Raw genomic sequence first — 14,858 nt, 5'->3', positions numbered from 1 at the left:
TTTTTAAAGAAATACCAGAGTATATAAGTGAGGATAATCTGCTTTTTATTACCATAGATATTGTAGATTTGTTTTCCTGTATTCCATATACTGAAGGTATGGCAATGTTAGAAGAAATAATATACGAAAATAAAGAGATGACTAATAATGAAAAATTAGTGAATATTTGGTTGATGAGTCTAATATTGAAAAACAATTTCATTCACTTCAAAGGTGAATTTTTCCAGCAAATACAAGGTGTAGCTATGGGAGCAGCTTGCGCCCCAACATACGCCAATTTAATACTAGCAAAATGGGAAGAAAAATATATCTTGGACTCTGAATATAAGACATGCTGGATCATGTACCGTAGATTTTTAGATGATATAGTAATTCTATGGACAGCAGGAAGAGATAGATTCTATGAATTCCTGACATACATGAGTAATACTACGAAATTCCTGAAATTCACCCATAAAATTTCAGAAAATGAACTGGAATATTTAGATTTACAAGTATATAAAGTAGGGCAAGAATTGGAAACAAAAATATTTAGAAAAAAGACATTTTGTAACTCATTCCTACATTTTGAGAGTGCACATCCCCTTCATTGCAAAAGAAATATTGTCAAGGGGCAATTTGTTAGGGGTAGTCGCATGACTAGTTTAGAAAATGATTTCAAGGTTGAATGTGAATTATTAGAGAAAATGTTTGGAGAAAGAGGATACCCACTAGACTTTGTCAAACGTATCAGGAAGGAAGTTGAAGATGGAAGAGGAACCAAATTTGCACCTATTTATAAAAATAATAATAATAAAAAAACAAGTGATAATAACAAAAAGGAAAGTATTAATAAAAAGCAAGATTGTGGGGAAGAATTCCAACAAGCTTTAGTTTTGGAATACAATGGAGTAAATAATTATATTAAAAAAAATATTTAAAACAGAATGGGAGAAATTTATAACCTTCACAGATATTGACAGTGTATTTAAAATACCTAGAAAAATAATATACAGGAATTCACAAAGTATTAGAAACATTATAGAAAATAAAAAGAAATTTAATAGCAATAGAAAAAGAATAGGTACATATAAATGTGGGCATTGTAGTCAGTGTACATATATAATAAACAATAATTCCTTTTATTTGGAAAGTAGAAAAAGATGGATTCACAGTTTGGAACATTATAACTGTGAATCCAAGGGAATAGTTTATATGGCCATTTGCGAAAAATGTGGATCCTTCTACATAGGAAAAACTGAGAGAATGCTAAAGAGAAGGATCTATGAGCATACATATGAAATAACAATGGAGAAAGACTGCAATGCCTATATAAACACAGTAAAACATGTTTAGAATACAAATATAAATTTATGGTATCAGAACAAATTCAACAGGACATTAGAGGTGGACCTTGGGAAGAAAGAATTGAGTTTAGGGAACTATGGTGGCAAGTGACCCTGGAAGCAGGGAAATTTCCAGGCTTAAATGAATTTATCTCTATTTTGCCTTTATTAAAACTAAGGTCAGCAAAGCTTTGAAAGAAGTAACAAAAACTATAATATAACTAGCCACTAGGTGGCATCTGGAATCCTTTTAAGATAGATTTTATATGTCTTTTATATGGTTTATATGTTTCATATAATTAGGAAAATGAGTGTTTTTAAATAAATAAAGGTTTTTTTATTAAGTGAATACAAATGTTTTTAACTATAAAGATTATTTTAAATTTATTAACAAGTGACACAAAACATTAAATTTTAACATAATTATATGTATGTATTAATTTAATTGTTTAAACAAAAAAGCGGGAAATTGATCAGATAATGAATTCTATTGGCTGTAATATTAATGATTTAAACTATATACATGTGGAGTAGAGGAAGTTTGCATTTGTATTTATCTGATGAAGTCAATGAATAGACGAAAACGCATGAAGGATTTTAAAAGCGTTCATGTCTGGCAGTTGTGTATTTTTTCCGTTTTTGTGGTTACATTAAATGCTTGGACATACTTCTGTGGTTTACATCTTCGTATTTCTGCACCTACTTGGATTTTTATTAGTAACTTTTGTGCAGGTTCCTTTGGTTTAAAAATATTGAAATTAACATTGATGGACAGACTCATACAAATAAAGAAAACACTCTATAAACTAAGATACACTCTCTAAACTAAGCTTCACTGTATTCCTGACTGTATCTAAGAGAATTGTACTGTTCCTCAGTTAAGTTACTTACTACCTCAAGGCAAGATGCTGTGGGTGAAGGTCTTTCTAGTCAGGCTTTCCAAACAGAATACTCAATACTCTAATATTTCTCTTTGTAATATCTAAAATATAATTTCCAAGAGGGCTAACAGAATGACCTCATCTGGTTACCTGACTGTAGGTTCTCACAGTATTCCCCTTTGCAGTAGCGACAGGAATTTAGCATAAGACGGCTGCAATACACATCTAAATGTTTATGGCAGTGCCTGGGGCCTCTCCTCTTTTTACTGAGCTAAAGAAGAAAGGCTTTTTCCCAGGCTTACTGTCTCCGGTCCTGTTCAGCACTGTGGGTGCCGTTTCAGTTGTTTAACAGCTTATTTACATTTCCCTTATTTTTCTTAAATAGGTTAGCTGGTACATTTAATTCAGTTGCAGTAATACATATGCATTTCTTTTCATTCCAGCAGGGTGCACTGTTGATATATTTTAACACAAGCAAACCTCACAAATACATTTTCAGCATAAACATTTGTACAAAGCAGTTTGATGTACAAATGACATACAGTTCTAATACATTTGTAACACAAGCATCTTGTGTAACTCTGTTTGATATTCAAAGAACATATCATTCTTCACAAAACTCCAGCTGGCTGTGCTGGCACTTGCCAATGTCATCATATCTCCCTCGCCCCCAGACTCAAGCTAGTTTTTCAACGACTCTTGGGAAATGTGGCATGAGAAAAATAAACCTATCTAGGAATATGTTACCCCATTCCCTGTCTTGAGAGCCCACCTGCCATGACATTTTTGACCCCACTACAGTGTTGTACTGTCATGTCATATGCCTGCAATCCTAAGCTCCACCGTAATAACTTGACATTTTGTTGGCTGGCTCTATGTAGCCATGTTAAGAGACTGTGGTCTGTAACTACAGTAGATTTCCTTCCATACAGATAAGGCTGAAGTGCCTGTAACATGGCTAGACATTCCTTGTCTACAGCTGCATAGCATTCCTCCCTGAGTTGGAATCTATGGCTGAGATATACCACACTGGGTGCACATCTCACTCTTGAGGAAACCTGGCGAAGTATAGCCCATACCCCATGGTTTGAAGCATCTGCCTGCACAACAAATTCTTTGTTGTAATCTGGACTGGCTAACACAGAGGATCCTCTCAAAGCTCCTTTAAGCGTCTGGAATGCCTGCTCACATGCTGGGGTCCACACTACCTTATCTGGCCTGTTTTTCCTTGTCAGGTCTGTGAAGGGAGCAGCTATGGTATTATAATTGGGGACAAACTTTCTATAGCTCCCCACTGTCCCTAAGAATGCACTCACCGGCTTTTTGGTAACAGGGGCATGCCGTGCCTGAATGTCTTCCACTTTGGCAGGTTCTGGCCTGATCTTGCCACTCCCCATGCTTTGCCACAGGTAGGAGATATCTGCCATACTCACCTAATACTTACTGGGCTTAATGGTCATCCCTGCACTCTGCAGTCTGCCCAGCAACTCCCTGACATGCTGAAGGTGCCCTTTCCAGGAATGGCTGTAAATAGCAATATCATTCAGGTAAGCAAGGGCATAATCTCCTGCTCCTGCTAGGATATGATCTACCAGCCTCTGGAAAGGCGCTGGGGCATCTTGCATTCCAAAGGGTATCTTCGTGAACTCGTATAACCCAAAAGGAGTCACAAAGGCTGACCTCTCTCTGGTGTTGTGAGTCAAGGGCCCTTGGTAAGAACAGTAGTGTTCAGATACTTAGCCCCACCCAGTTGTTCTAAGGCTTCAGCTGTCCTAGGCATGGCGTAAGCATCTGACTCTGTGTGACTATTTAGTTTCATGTAGTCCACACAGAACCTGGTGCTGCCATCCTTCTTTGGTACCAACACCACTTGGGAGGCCCAAGGACTGCTCAACTCCTGGATTATTCCCAGTTCCATCATACTCTGGATCTCATACCTCCAAGCCTGTCTGACTTGCTTAGGCACCCTGTAAGAGGCCTGCATTATAGGTCTTTGGGGCCCTGTATCCACATGGTGCTGCACCAGGTGGGTGCACCCTGGTTTCCCAGTGAACATGTCCCCAGACTCCTGTAGCACTTCTTGGATTTCTCAAACCTGGGTAGGGGATAGCTGCTGGGACATTGCTACCCCTTCCCCTGAGGTGTCATTCTGAGCCTTACTGAGGAAATCAATCACCAGATCCCCTCAGACTCCTTCTGCCACCCACTGCAAATACTCAGCACAACAGCCTGTCTATCCTGGTAAGGCTTCTTTTTGTTAATATGGTACAATTTGTGCCCTGACTCCTGCCTAGCAGTTCAACCAGGTAGTTAACATCACTGACCTTCCATACCACTTTGAAGGGTCCCTCCCAAGCTGCCTGCAGCTTATTGTATCTGAGAGGAATCAGCAACATCTCCTGCTTTTCCACAGTAAACCCTCTGGCTCAAGCATTTCTGTCATGCCAGACCTTTTTCTGCTGTTGGGATCCTGCGAGGTTCTCCTGGGTCAAGCCCATGAGCTCCCTTAGGGTTGTCTTGAGGTTTAGTACATATGTCACAACAAACTCCTTGTGGGATTCACACTTACCCTCCCACTCTTCACAAATCAAATCTAAAGGCCCCCTCACCCGCTTCCCATACAGCAACTCAAAGGGTGAAAAACCTGTGGATTTCGGTGGCACCTCTCCATAAGCAATCGATGGAGCAAATATTTGTCACACTCTCTCTTAAACTAGTCTGCAAATGCCCATAGCATGGTCTTTAGCACAAAGTTTAACCTCACCACAAGACCATTAGTCTGGGGGTGGTAGGGGGTTATCTTTGTGCTTCACCCCACAGTGCTCCCACAGACAAGTCAGATGGTCTGACATGAAAATGGCACCTCTCTCAGTTAGTATTTCTCTTGGGAAGCCTACCCTGCTGAAAATCTCTAGCAAAGATTTTGCCACCTTTTCTGTCTTGATGGATGACAGAGCCACCACCTCAGGATATATAGTAGCATAATCTACTACCACTACGATATACTTCTTCCTTGTGGTACTTGTACTCAGAAGCTCCACAGTATCCATAGCTACACTCTGAAATGGCTCCTTAGTCACAGGCAAAGGCATCAAAGGAGCTTTGACCATGTCTGCTGCCTTGCCTACTTTTTGGCACTGCTCACAGGTCCTACAGTACCCTGTTACATCCCTGGCAATTCCAGGCCAATAAAAGTTCTGCATAATAAGTCTCTTGGTATGCTTTATGCCCATATGACCTGCAAAAGGAATGTCATGGACTTTGGCTAGAAGTGCCAGACAGTAAGCTCTGAGCACTACCAACTCCTGTATTCTCTCACCCTCTAGCCCTCTGTCAGTGGTCCACTCTCTGTACAGTAACCCTGTGTTCCAGTATACAGATTTTTCACTTCCCTTGAGAATAAGGTGCCTCACTAGTAACCTCCCTCAAGCCTTGTAATATAGGGTCTGAGAGCTGAGCCTGTCTCAACTCTCTCTTTGTAACCCTTTCCAGCTACCCCTCTACAGGATTCTCTGACAGCAGTGCCTCACTGTCAGCTTGGGTACTACTACTCATCTCTGCCCTTGCAGTCACTCTGTCCAAGGGAACATCAGTACCCACAAGCAGCTGTGGCTCACCTTCAGTCTCACTGTACATGGTAGCTCCCTCTCTGAAGTGATCACCTCAGCAGTCCTGGCTGCAAGTGTGCAGTCTCTCTAGGTCTCCTCAGGCTACCAGACCACATGCTCGTCTACAAGTTTGACTATGTGTAACTGCATGCACACAGGGTACTGCATTATCAAAATCATGCCCTATCAGAACATCTGTGGGGATATCCTCAAACACACCTACTTGCTGTCTTCCTTTTCCACCCTCCCAGTCAAGGTGAACCCTAGCCAAAGTTATTTGGAATGGCGTCTCTCCTAAAGCTCTGACTGGAGTAGACTGCCCAAACAAGTAGTGCTCCTCTGTAACCATTGCAGGCTTCACAATGGTTAGTTCAGAGGCTGTGTCTCCCCTAGCAGTGGCCTCTTTCCCATCCACTAAGATAGGATATAACCTCTTGTGGAAGTTTGGTACCCTTGTTGTCTTGAGCCAACTTACTGCTGTCATTTTGTCATTTCCACTTACTGGCTCTCCCACGTTTTGTTTCCCACCTTGCCTCTGTGGACATCTATATGCTACATGGCCTCATTGGTTGCATTTAAAACATTTAACCCTTGGTCCTGGACATGTACTTGGACTCTAGTGGCTTCCCCTGCTACTGGTGAATACTGGTGCGGTCGTCTGGGCTGCCCATCATGGGTTCCACTTAGACCCATGAGCAGCACTTGGTGTCCCTTTGCTGTGCAGTGATGCCCTGCTTGCTAGGTATAGGTCTCCCTTCTTCCCCAACTCATATGCAGTACTGCATTGTCCATCAGCTAACCAGATTCTTATATCCTTAGGCAAAGTGCTAAGGGCTTGTGCCCCCACCAAAAGATCTGCCAGCCCTTCAGAATTGGTGACCTGACATCCACTCATCCACCTATAAAAATAAGTGCTCAAGTTAAGCAATATATTCACACACACTTTTATCTGCCTTGCATCTATGCTTCCGAAACTTTTTTCCCATAAGCTTCAGGTGTTAAAGTATTCTAAAAGAAAGATTTTATTTACAATATTATAATGTAATCAATCAGTATCAGACAATTTAGAAATAGCAGTTACAGCTTTACCATGGAGTTAAGGGGGTCAGGAACCATACCCTGAGCCCCTTGGTCAACATTATACTGTTTACATACCCTTTCAAACATATGAATGAAACTATCAAAAGTATCCCCCTCTGTAAATTGTGGAAGAAATTTACTGACCTTTGTTGCCTCTGGGGTTCGTTACTCCCTTCCCCATTACCTCCATGACTCTGGCAAAGAGTCAGCATCTCCTTTTCATGTTGCCTCTACCTCTCCTTCCCCTCAGCCTCTAGATGTTGCAGTTTCTCATTTTCCTCAGCCTCTAGATGTCTCAATTTCTCATTTCCTCAGCCTCAAGATGTCTCAGCTTCTCATTTTTCTCAGCGGCTTCTATTTCCAAATGCTTGGCCTCCAGCTCAAGTCTCTTTAACTCCAGATGGATTTTTATGTCCTCTGTGGAAAGGTTGAACTGTCCATTTTCTGAGAGTTACACTTCTCCAAGGCCAGGCTGGTTGTCCTCCTGATCGGTGATCTGCAGTACAGCTGTGCCCAAAGCTACAATAATTTCTACCTTAGTTAGGTTGGCATGCTCGACTCCTTTAGCCTGGCACATCTCCGCCAACTGGCTCTTTGTCAGCTTGCCATACTCCTCTGCTGCCATTCTTGCCTGCTCTCCCTGACTAACTAAGCTAACAAAAAAAAAATAAATAAAACAATTGTGATTTGAAACTCTGAATGTTCGCTGCATGGCTGTTTGAGAGCACAAACACCTTCATTGACCACTGTACCCAGGCTACAGGAATTCAATATCCACACCACTACAGGCCAGTTAATATGTGATGGGGCTGTCTCACCACTGTCAACCAATTAATATGTGATGTGGATATCCCATCACTGTCCACCAATTAATATGTGACGCTCCTGCACTGGCCCAATAATCAAGGAGCCTCAGCACTGGCAACAGCTAGGGGCCGTACACACTGGGAGGATTACAAGTACACACACACACACAACACACACACACACACACACACACACACACACACACACACACACACACACAGTAAAGTGCAATTTCCCTAAAGAGCACACAGAGATCACAGTCAGTCTGAGGCTGGTTTCTTCCTCTTTCTCCAGATACCCAATAAGACTCCCCACTGGCACAGCTATAAGGGTTAAGATCTCAGCCGAGGGGCCAAGCCAAGACCTCAATCACCCTCTGTGTCTAACCAGTGCTTCATGTCCCTGCCCAAGTAGCTGACACGCACACACTTTGAGATTTGATTTATATACAAACACACACACAGCTAGGGAAGGCTGGAACAGGTTTACCAGCTATGCCCCCTTCTGCCCAGACTATAAGGTAGTTTACACTGCCGGCAACACCTACTTATCTGTTACTATAAGGCCCTTACAAAGGGTGTCCAATCCTACTGTGTAATGTTGCTATTAGTCCAAATTGTAGTCTTGATCAAGCACCAGGCTATTGGAGTGGCCTGTACGGTGTCACCAAATAGAAATGCAAGTACTCTGAGCGTAAACATGTCTCACATATATCACCCACAAAGATAGGTTTAAATATATTTAATAATAAATAATAAAAGAACAAGACAGTACTCAGTACACAAAACAGTAACTTCAGAGTTCAAAATCTCAGGAAATATTTAAAACAATACAGGACAGACTAATCTTTACTATCTTCCTAACTATATCTAAAAAAAGTTACTATGCCCTAAAAACTTTCTTGCAGAGCAAAGCAAGTGCAGATGACGATGATGATGAGTGGATGTTCTTGCTAGGTCCAAGACAAAATACAAAATGCACAGTCTCTCTCTGTCTGAGAGATTTCCCAGATTAATATCAAACATTACTGCTGGGTCAGCTTGGATGACATCACTCTTTGTCACCTGACTTCAGTTCCCAGGCTAAACAGAAACCTAACAGAATTTAACATCCCTGTGAGAGAAATACAGATCTCTCAGATCGTTGCAGATCTTGGAAGTCGTAAAACAATAAAACACTTTTACATTTGAAACCTAGTAATTACTTTTTCCAAGACAATACAAAAAACTTATAGCTCTAGACATTGCACCTGCTACTGAACTAAAACTGAGAGGTAACATATTTTGTTTATGGCCCAGTTGTAAACTAACTTAACCTTAACTAATCTTAAGTTTTGCAGTTTAATCTATGTTCTAACAGGGTACAGTGTGAATACATCTTAGCTCAGTACATAACATGCAGTTCTGTATAAAGCATATCAATATTCACAAATGGCATAGAATTATTTACAAAATTCCAGATAGCTGGGCTGCCAGTATTTCCATATATCACAGTTGGTCTGTGTATGTCCCAGATTTGGGGTAGGTTGGGGATTGGCATAGTGGTTAAGGGGTTTGCCTTACAGACAAGACATCAATATTTGATTCTTAGCAAGGGAGACTGGCTAGGCTTTAAAAATGACCCACAAGAACAGCCAGCCTAGTACTTGCCTATGAATCTGTTAGTTTACATTTGAAATGGGGGGTTGGTATAATGGTTAAGGTGTCTACAGACACAAGGTACAGAGTTTGATTCTCATATTTGAAAGGGAAGTTGGTTAGATTTAGATGGTCCACAGGGGCAGTCAGCTCAGTACTTACCTATGAATCATAAGAGACTTCTTTTAGAGTATGATATTTTATGGGGTTTTTTTTTAACAGAGAAAGCAACTAATAGATTATTTTACTAGTTCTGTTTGTAAGAAAGCCATCTGCCCACCTTAACACCCCAAAGTACCTGATTGTTTAAGGGAAGACACGGTACTAACAGCCACCTTATGAGTGGAATTAACTGAAAATCCATCAAAACAGTACTACAGTGGAAGCAAACTGCACTACCTTTGTAACATTTTAAAGACCTATGTGGATTGCTGATGAAGTCCAGTGTTCATCATAATATCCATTAGCTCAAGCTCAGTACTACAAGATGGTTGCTGTGGTTGTTTGCTCTACTCCCTAGGGACTTGGACCATCACCCTTCAGGCCTTTGTGTTATTTGTGGCAGTGGGAGGCTAGAATAGTCTCTCAGATGCCTGGTCTCAATGGTATAGTTGATGTGAAATTGATACTTATGGCCAAGGGTCTGCTGTTTTTAAATCTGTATGCTTTTTAAGGAATGTTTTGTGAAATATTTCCTGAATTAAACATCTGTTACCACTAGGTAATCAGGATGTGTTTAGACTTGCCTAGCTTCATTGTGCTTAAACCATTACATGCCCTGTAGTCAGAACTTCTGAACTAAACTTATGCGCACTGTGTCTGAGAGCTGCTCATTTCCTAATGCCTGGTATTGCCCCTGTGCTGTGCAGTCTAGGCCCTGATACTCTTTCCAAGGGTGCAGTTTGAATGTTGTGGGCTTTTTTCCTTTATCTTCCAGAGTTTATTTATTGATTGATTTATTGTTATTTGGTTACCTGGAAAGTCCATCTGGCCCACAGGGTATTCATTTTCAGTGAAAAGCTCCAAGTAACATCACAAAAAAGCATTCTAGAAATATTATGCATTACAAAATTATTGCAAAAGACATTTTACATTACAAACTCACGTAAACATATTACATTAAACGTAATACACCAATAAAACATTTTTGCTTACAAATATAGTAAAAACCTTTTCTGTCTGAATAATGAGTCTAAAATAAAGTAGATGGATAGGAAATGTTAAGATGTCTGTCTGTCCATACATAAAAACTCTGGCTGTACAGGTATACAGTAGAGTAAAAGTAGACTTGACATCTTTGTAAGATATAACTTGGCTTAAGGTTGCCCCTATACTCTGAGGCTTCAAGAAGTCTTTTTAAGACCCATTTGTTTAATCTAACATATTAATCCCGTTTGCTATCTTAAGTAGTTAATTTATTCTTATTTTGCATGTATTTATTTACTTAGACCTTCCTATAATCCATTTATTATTCTATCATGCTAATCTGTTGCTTTGTTTGATTGTGTTTGTTTTATTTGCACATATCTTTATTTGTATTGCTTAGATTTAGGCAGCATAGTAAACTTGAACTTAAAATATCAAAACACAGTGGAGTGGAGTTGCTGAATTAACCTACTGTCATGTACTTGAATAAGTTTAATAAAAAAATAGAATCTTTAAAAAAGGTAATAAAATACAATACAGTGTAATCTATTTGTATCTCTTAAATTAGCTTTGGTTTATTTAACTACCAGATGGATTCTTGGTATACTTGATGCTGCTAATGAAAAGAGACCAGGATGACTATGTATAAATAAACTGATATTGTTACACCGTATTGCAACCAGTCAAGTAATAAAAGTTAAACTGATCATTAAAATATTTACTATAGCCATACTGATTTTCACTGTTGCCCTTGAAATACTTGCCAGTTTAAAATGCCTGAAAATAACACGTATTTGCATTTTTATTCTTCTTGCTTTGGCTTTGAAATCAGTATACAAATTCATGATTGCACTACTCGATTCAAAAAATCCTGATGTCTGCTTCTCTGCCTGTGGAGTTCTCATAAATGTGACAGTAGACAACAATAAGCGAACTATCCTGAGGGAAGAAGGAGGAATTAAGAAGTAAGTGTAAAAAACATTTTTTTCAATCCAGTGCTCTTTACACGGTATGCATATATTAACTGCAGGGTGGAAGTGACTAAGGAACCAGTATTCAAATATTCAAAAAAAAAAAAAATACTAGCACCTTATTATTTTTACAATATAATAATTATGCATACTAGCTGCTCACCAAGTAATCAAGAAGGTTACAGATAAGGCGTTAGCTCATTTTCCATCAGGGCCAGTAGTCTGGTAGAGGAAACAATGAGAAAAGAAACATTTCAAGTCTGCTTAATAACCAGATCTAATAGGTGTATTGTGTGGAACTGTGATTTTAGTTTTTTCTGTTTTGGTGTATTGTTTGCTTGTTTCTTTTTTTTTTTCTTTGTGACTAACGTGGAAGAGACAAATAAGAAAAAGACATAGTGCAATCTTGTGCTACAGGTGTATGCATCACGTGTAAATAATCACATAATGGCATGCTAATGAGAGCAATTAAACATTCAAGTGATGAAATCAGACATGGCAGTGTGATTCCATAGCATGTAAATTTAGCTTAATGGACTATGACGATCAAATGTTGAGAATGTCAACAAATTCCAGTGTACAGCCTCACATACCTTATAATACTAGGAACAGAATGTGTTAGTAAAAGCTTTGGAGCCAGTAACCGTAATACGGTCCCCAAGTGGCTAAAGTGGCATTACCCCCATGACTAGGCTATTGTCAACTGCTATCAAGTCAACAGAGATACCAAATGGGAGTTAGACATGTGCCACCTTATCTTGGAATCAAGGAGGATGTTTGGAATAATTATCCCAGTGGATACAAAAGTTAGTGCAGCACTGACTATCCTTTGGGCATTTTTTGTGTCTGACAGTGGCTCATTAGGACTTATGCAAGCAGTGATCTAGTGAACCTTATACCAGTCTCTTGGTGTGATGCTGCAGCATGTGGGGGAGCATATTTAGTTTGCACAGAGAGCAGAGGAGGGAACTACCAATATGTTGACATTGTAGGACATAGCTCACTTCCCAGAGCTCCTGGGGAACTTTGGCTGTACCCCCACTGTACCCAGCTGTTCTGCATAGTGGAGAGTAAATCCGCTGGAGGAACTTTCACTTCATCAACTGCTAGTTGGTGCACAGTATATAGGGTATGATATACAGTGTATGTATGTATCTTTCAGGTAGTACCTATGATTTCAAAACTGGCACACATGTAGGCCATACCAGTATTTCAAGCCAGGTAGCTTCCTATAGAGTTATCTAGTTGGTTGGTGCACACATTGTCTGCTACAGATGCCTCAATAGGCTGTTCTCATGGATATAGGCAAATATAACTTGGAATCATGGCTGATTACACGCCCTCCCTTATCCATAACCTCCAGACCACGGCAGAGCAAGTTTATAAAACTTTCATGTTGTAGGCATGTAACATTGTCAAATGTGTCCAAACCTGCAGTAAGATATTTGCTGATGAACCATGCTACACTCTGTGGTGCTACAAAAGCAGTTATAATATGGAGATGTTGTAGTTCCATCAGTTAAACCTGTAGCAGCAGTGGAGATGGAGTTGAGTCTAATGAGGTATCATCAAAGGAATTAGTTAAAGTGATACCCTAGGCAAAGGGGAGCACAATATGTAGTGGCACTGGCAAAGAGGTGGTATCTGGTCTCCAGCTGTGGACCATGATTTGCATAGCACAGAATAAAACTGTTGCATGCATTAATACATTCAGGTTATGTGTTACAGTACTCTAACAGGCCATAATGTACATCGGACATTATCATACTACCACAGGCTATAGGGGTTCGACAGGTCACACTGATAATTATTTGCACAGGTGAGGTGGGATACAGTGACAGGAGACAGCACTGCTACAGTAAGTGGAAGAGTTATGGGCAGGGATGTGGTAGCCATGCATGCAGCTAAGCAGTTGGTGGGGGTGAATGGATCATGTCCTTAAATGTTCAGGTGGAGTTTCCATAAGGGAATGTTGGCCAGGTGTACCATATGGTCCTGCAGTATCAAGACTAGAGGTCTCCTGTCCAATGGATTGCATAGCAATTTTGGAATATGTAAAGGAACCCTGCTGTGGCCCATGGGGAGGCAGGAAAACAATGGCAATCACAGCATAGTAAACTACCATGGTCAGGCCTTACACTTAATCAAGTAACAGGGGTATGGGATAGTATGGAAATGTAGACCCAGATATCAAGACTTGTGGGGTATTCGCATGATGGAGCCAGAAAGAGCATTAGCCACAGCCAGAGGAGAGTCCATGCCTAGGGACAGAGACAAACATGGGTAGATGGATTCAGATTTGCTCTCTCTTTGAAATGATGTGTGCCATCTTTGTTTGCCTGGCTCGTAATTATGCACAGCACATCATATGCCTACCACAGCTACAGTGGGCATTTCACTGTATCTTTACAGATGCACCAGTGGTTGTCATGTGGGCCTCAACTGCCATTAGAAGGTGTGCTGCAGGCCTTTATAGGACATGTCACTTCAAATGTATTGTTGAATACGCCACATTCCATGCAGTGGTTGGAGGTCTTCAGACAGACTTGCAGCATACTCAGCATCTCTGATATGGTGTGTGTGGCCGTATGTGCCTGGATCACAGACTTGCACATAAACTGATGACAAAGGTGATACCCAAGTCAGGGAATACACTGGAATCATGATATCACTGGCTATATATGTACATATATATATATATATATATATCTAGGTCTGTCTTTCGGCTTTTCCTGGTTAGGGGTCGCCACAGCGGAACTCCGGTCTGCTAATGATTGGCAGTAGAGTTTTACATGCTGGCTTGCCGGGCCTAACGCACAACCTTCAACGAAGGAACGCCCATTCATGCATGTTGACACACAGAAGACGCTCTAACTGAGAATCGAACGTGCAATGTCTAACTGTGAGGTGACAACGCTACCGCAGCACCACCACTGCAGTCTATATACATATATATATATAGATATATATAGGTATGCGTGTGTATTTGTGTGTGTGTGTGTGTGTGTGTGTGTGTGTGTGTGTATGTATATATATATATATATATATATATATATATATGTGTGTGTGTGTGTGTGTGTGTGTGTGTGTATATATATATATTACCTCTCCCTTTAGGCAAGTGAATCCACATCAAACAGTGTGGCACAGTGATGCCTTATTTGCTAGTGACTTCTGCATAGAACGAGTGAGGCTAGCATGGATAGAACACCCAATGCTAAACACAGGTTCATTGTGCCCCTTCACCATTATCTCATATTTATATATAAAAATGTATAAGAAATGGCATTCCATACTTAATATATGTAAGTCAGTTCTTTTGGGATCCCAACATGTCAAATGCTTACCTATGTACCTTGTGGTGTAGGGTGCAATGGTTGCTGTCTCTGTGTACCTGGAGAGA

The 14,858-nt window shown here is 40.4% G+C and overlaps 1 protein-coding gene across 3 annotated transcripts in view; it reads left to right on the top strand.

The window, feature by feature from the left end:
- ARMC2 (armadillo repeat containing 2) overlaps positions 1–14,858 on the top strand; it is a 1,279,645-nt gene that overhangs the window by 1,121,663 nt on the left and 143,124 nt on the right. For all 3 annotated transcript variants that reach the window (XM_044065306.1, XM_044065323.1, XM_044065313.1), the window contains one exon: positions 11,317–11,449. In XM_044065306.1, coding sequence (XP_043921241.1) covers positions 11,317–11,449 — 133 coding nt within the window. The remainder of the gene's footprint in view (positions 1–11,316; positions 11,450–14,858) is intronic.

This window comes from Protopterus annectens, chromosome 1.part0 (genome assembly GCF_019279795.1).
Source record: "Protopterus annectens isolate FY-2018-M chromosome 1.part0, PAN1.0, whole genome shotgun sequence".
Taxonomy (NCBI): Eukaryota; Metazoa; Chordata; order Ceratodontiformes; family Protopteridae; genus Protopterus; species Protopterus annectens.
The sequence above is the reverse complement of the archived record's forward strand: the minus strand, read 5'-3'. Positions and strand labels throughout refer to the sequence as shown.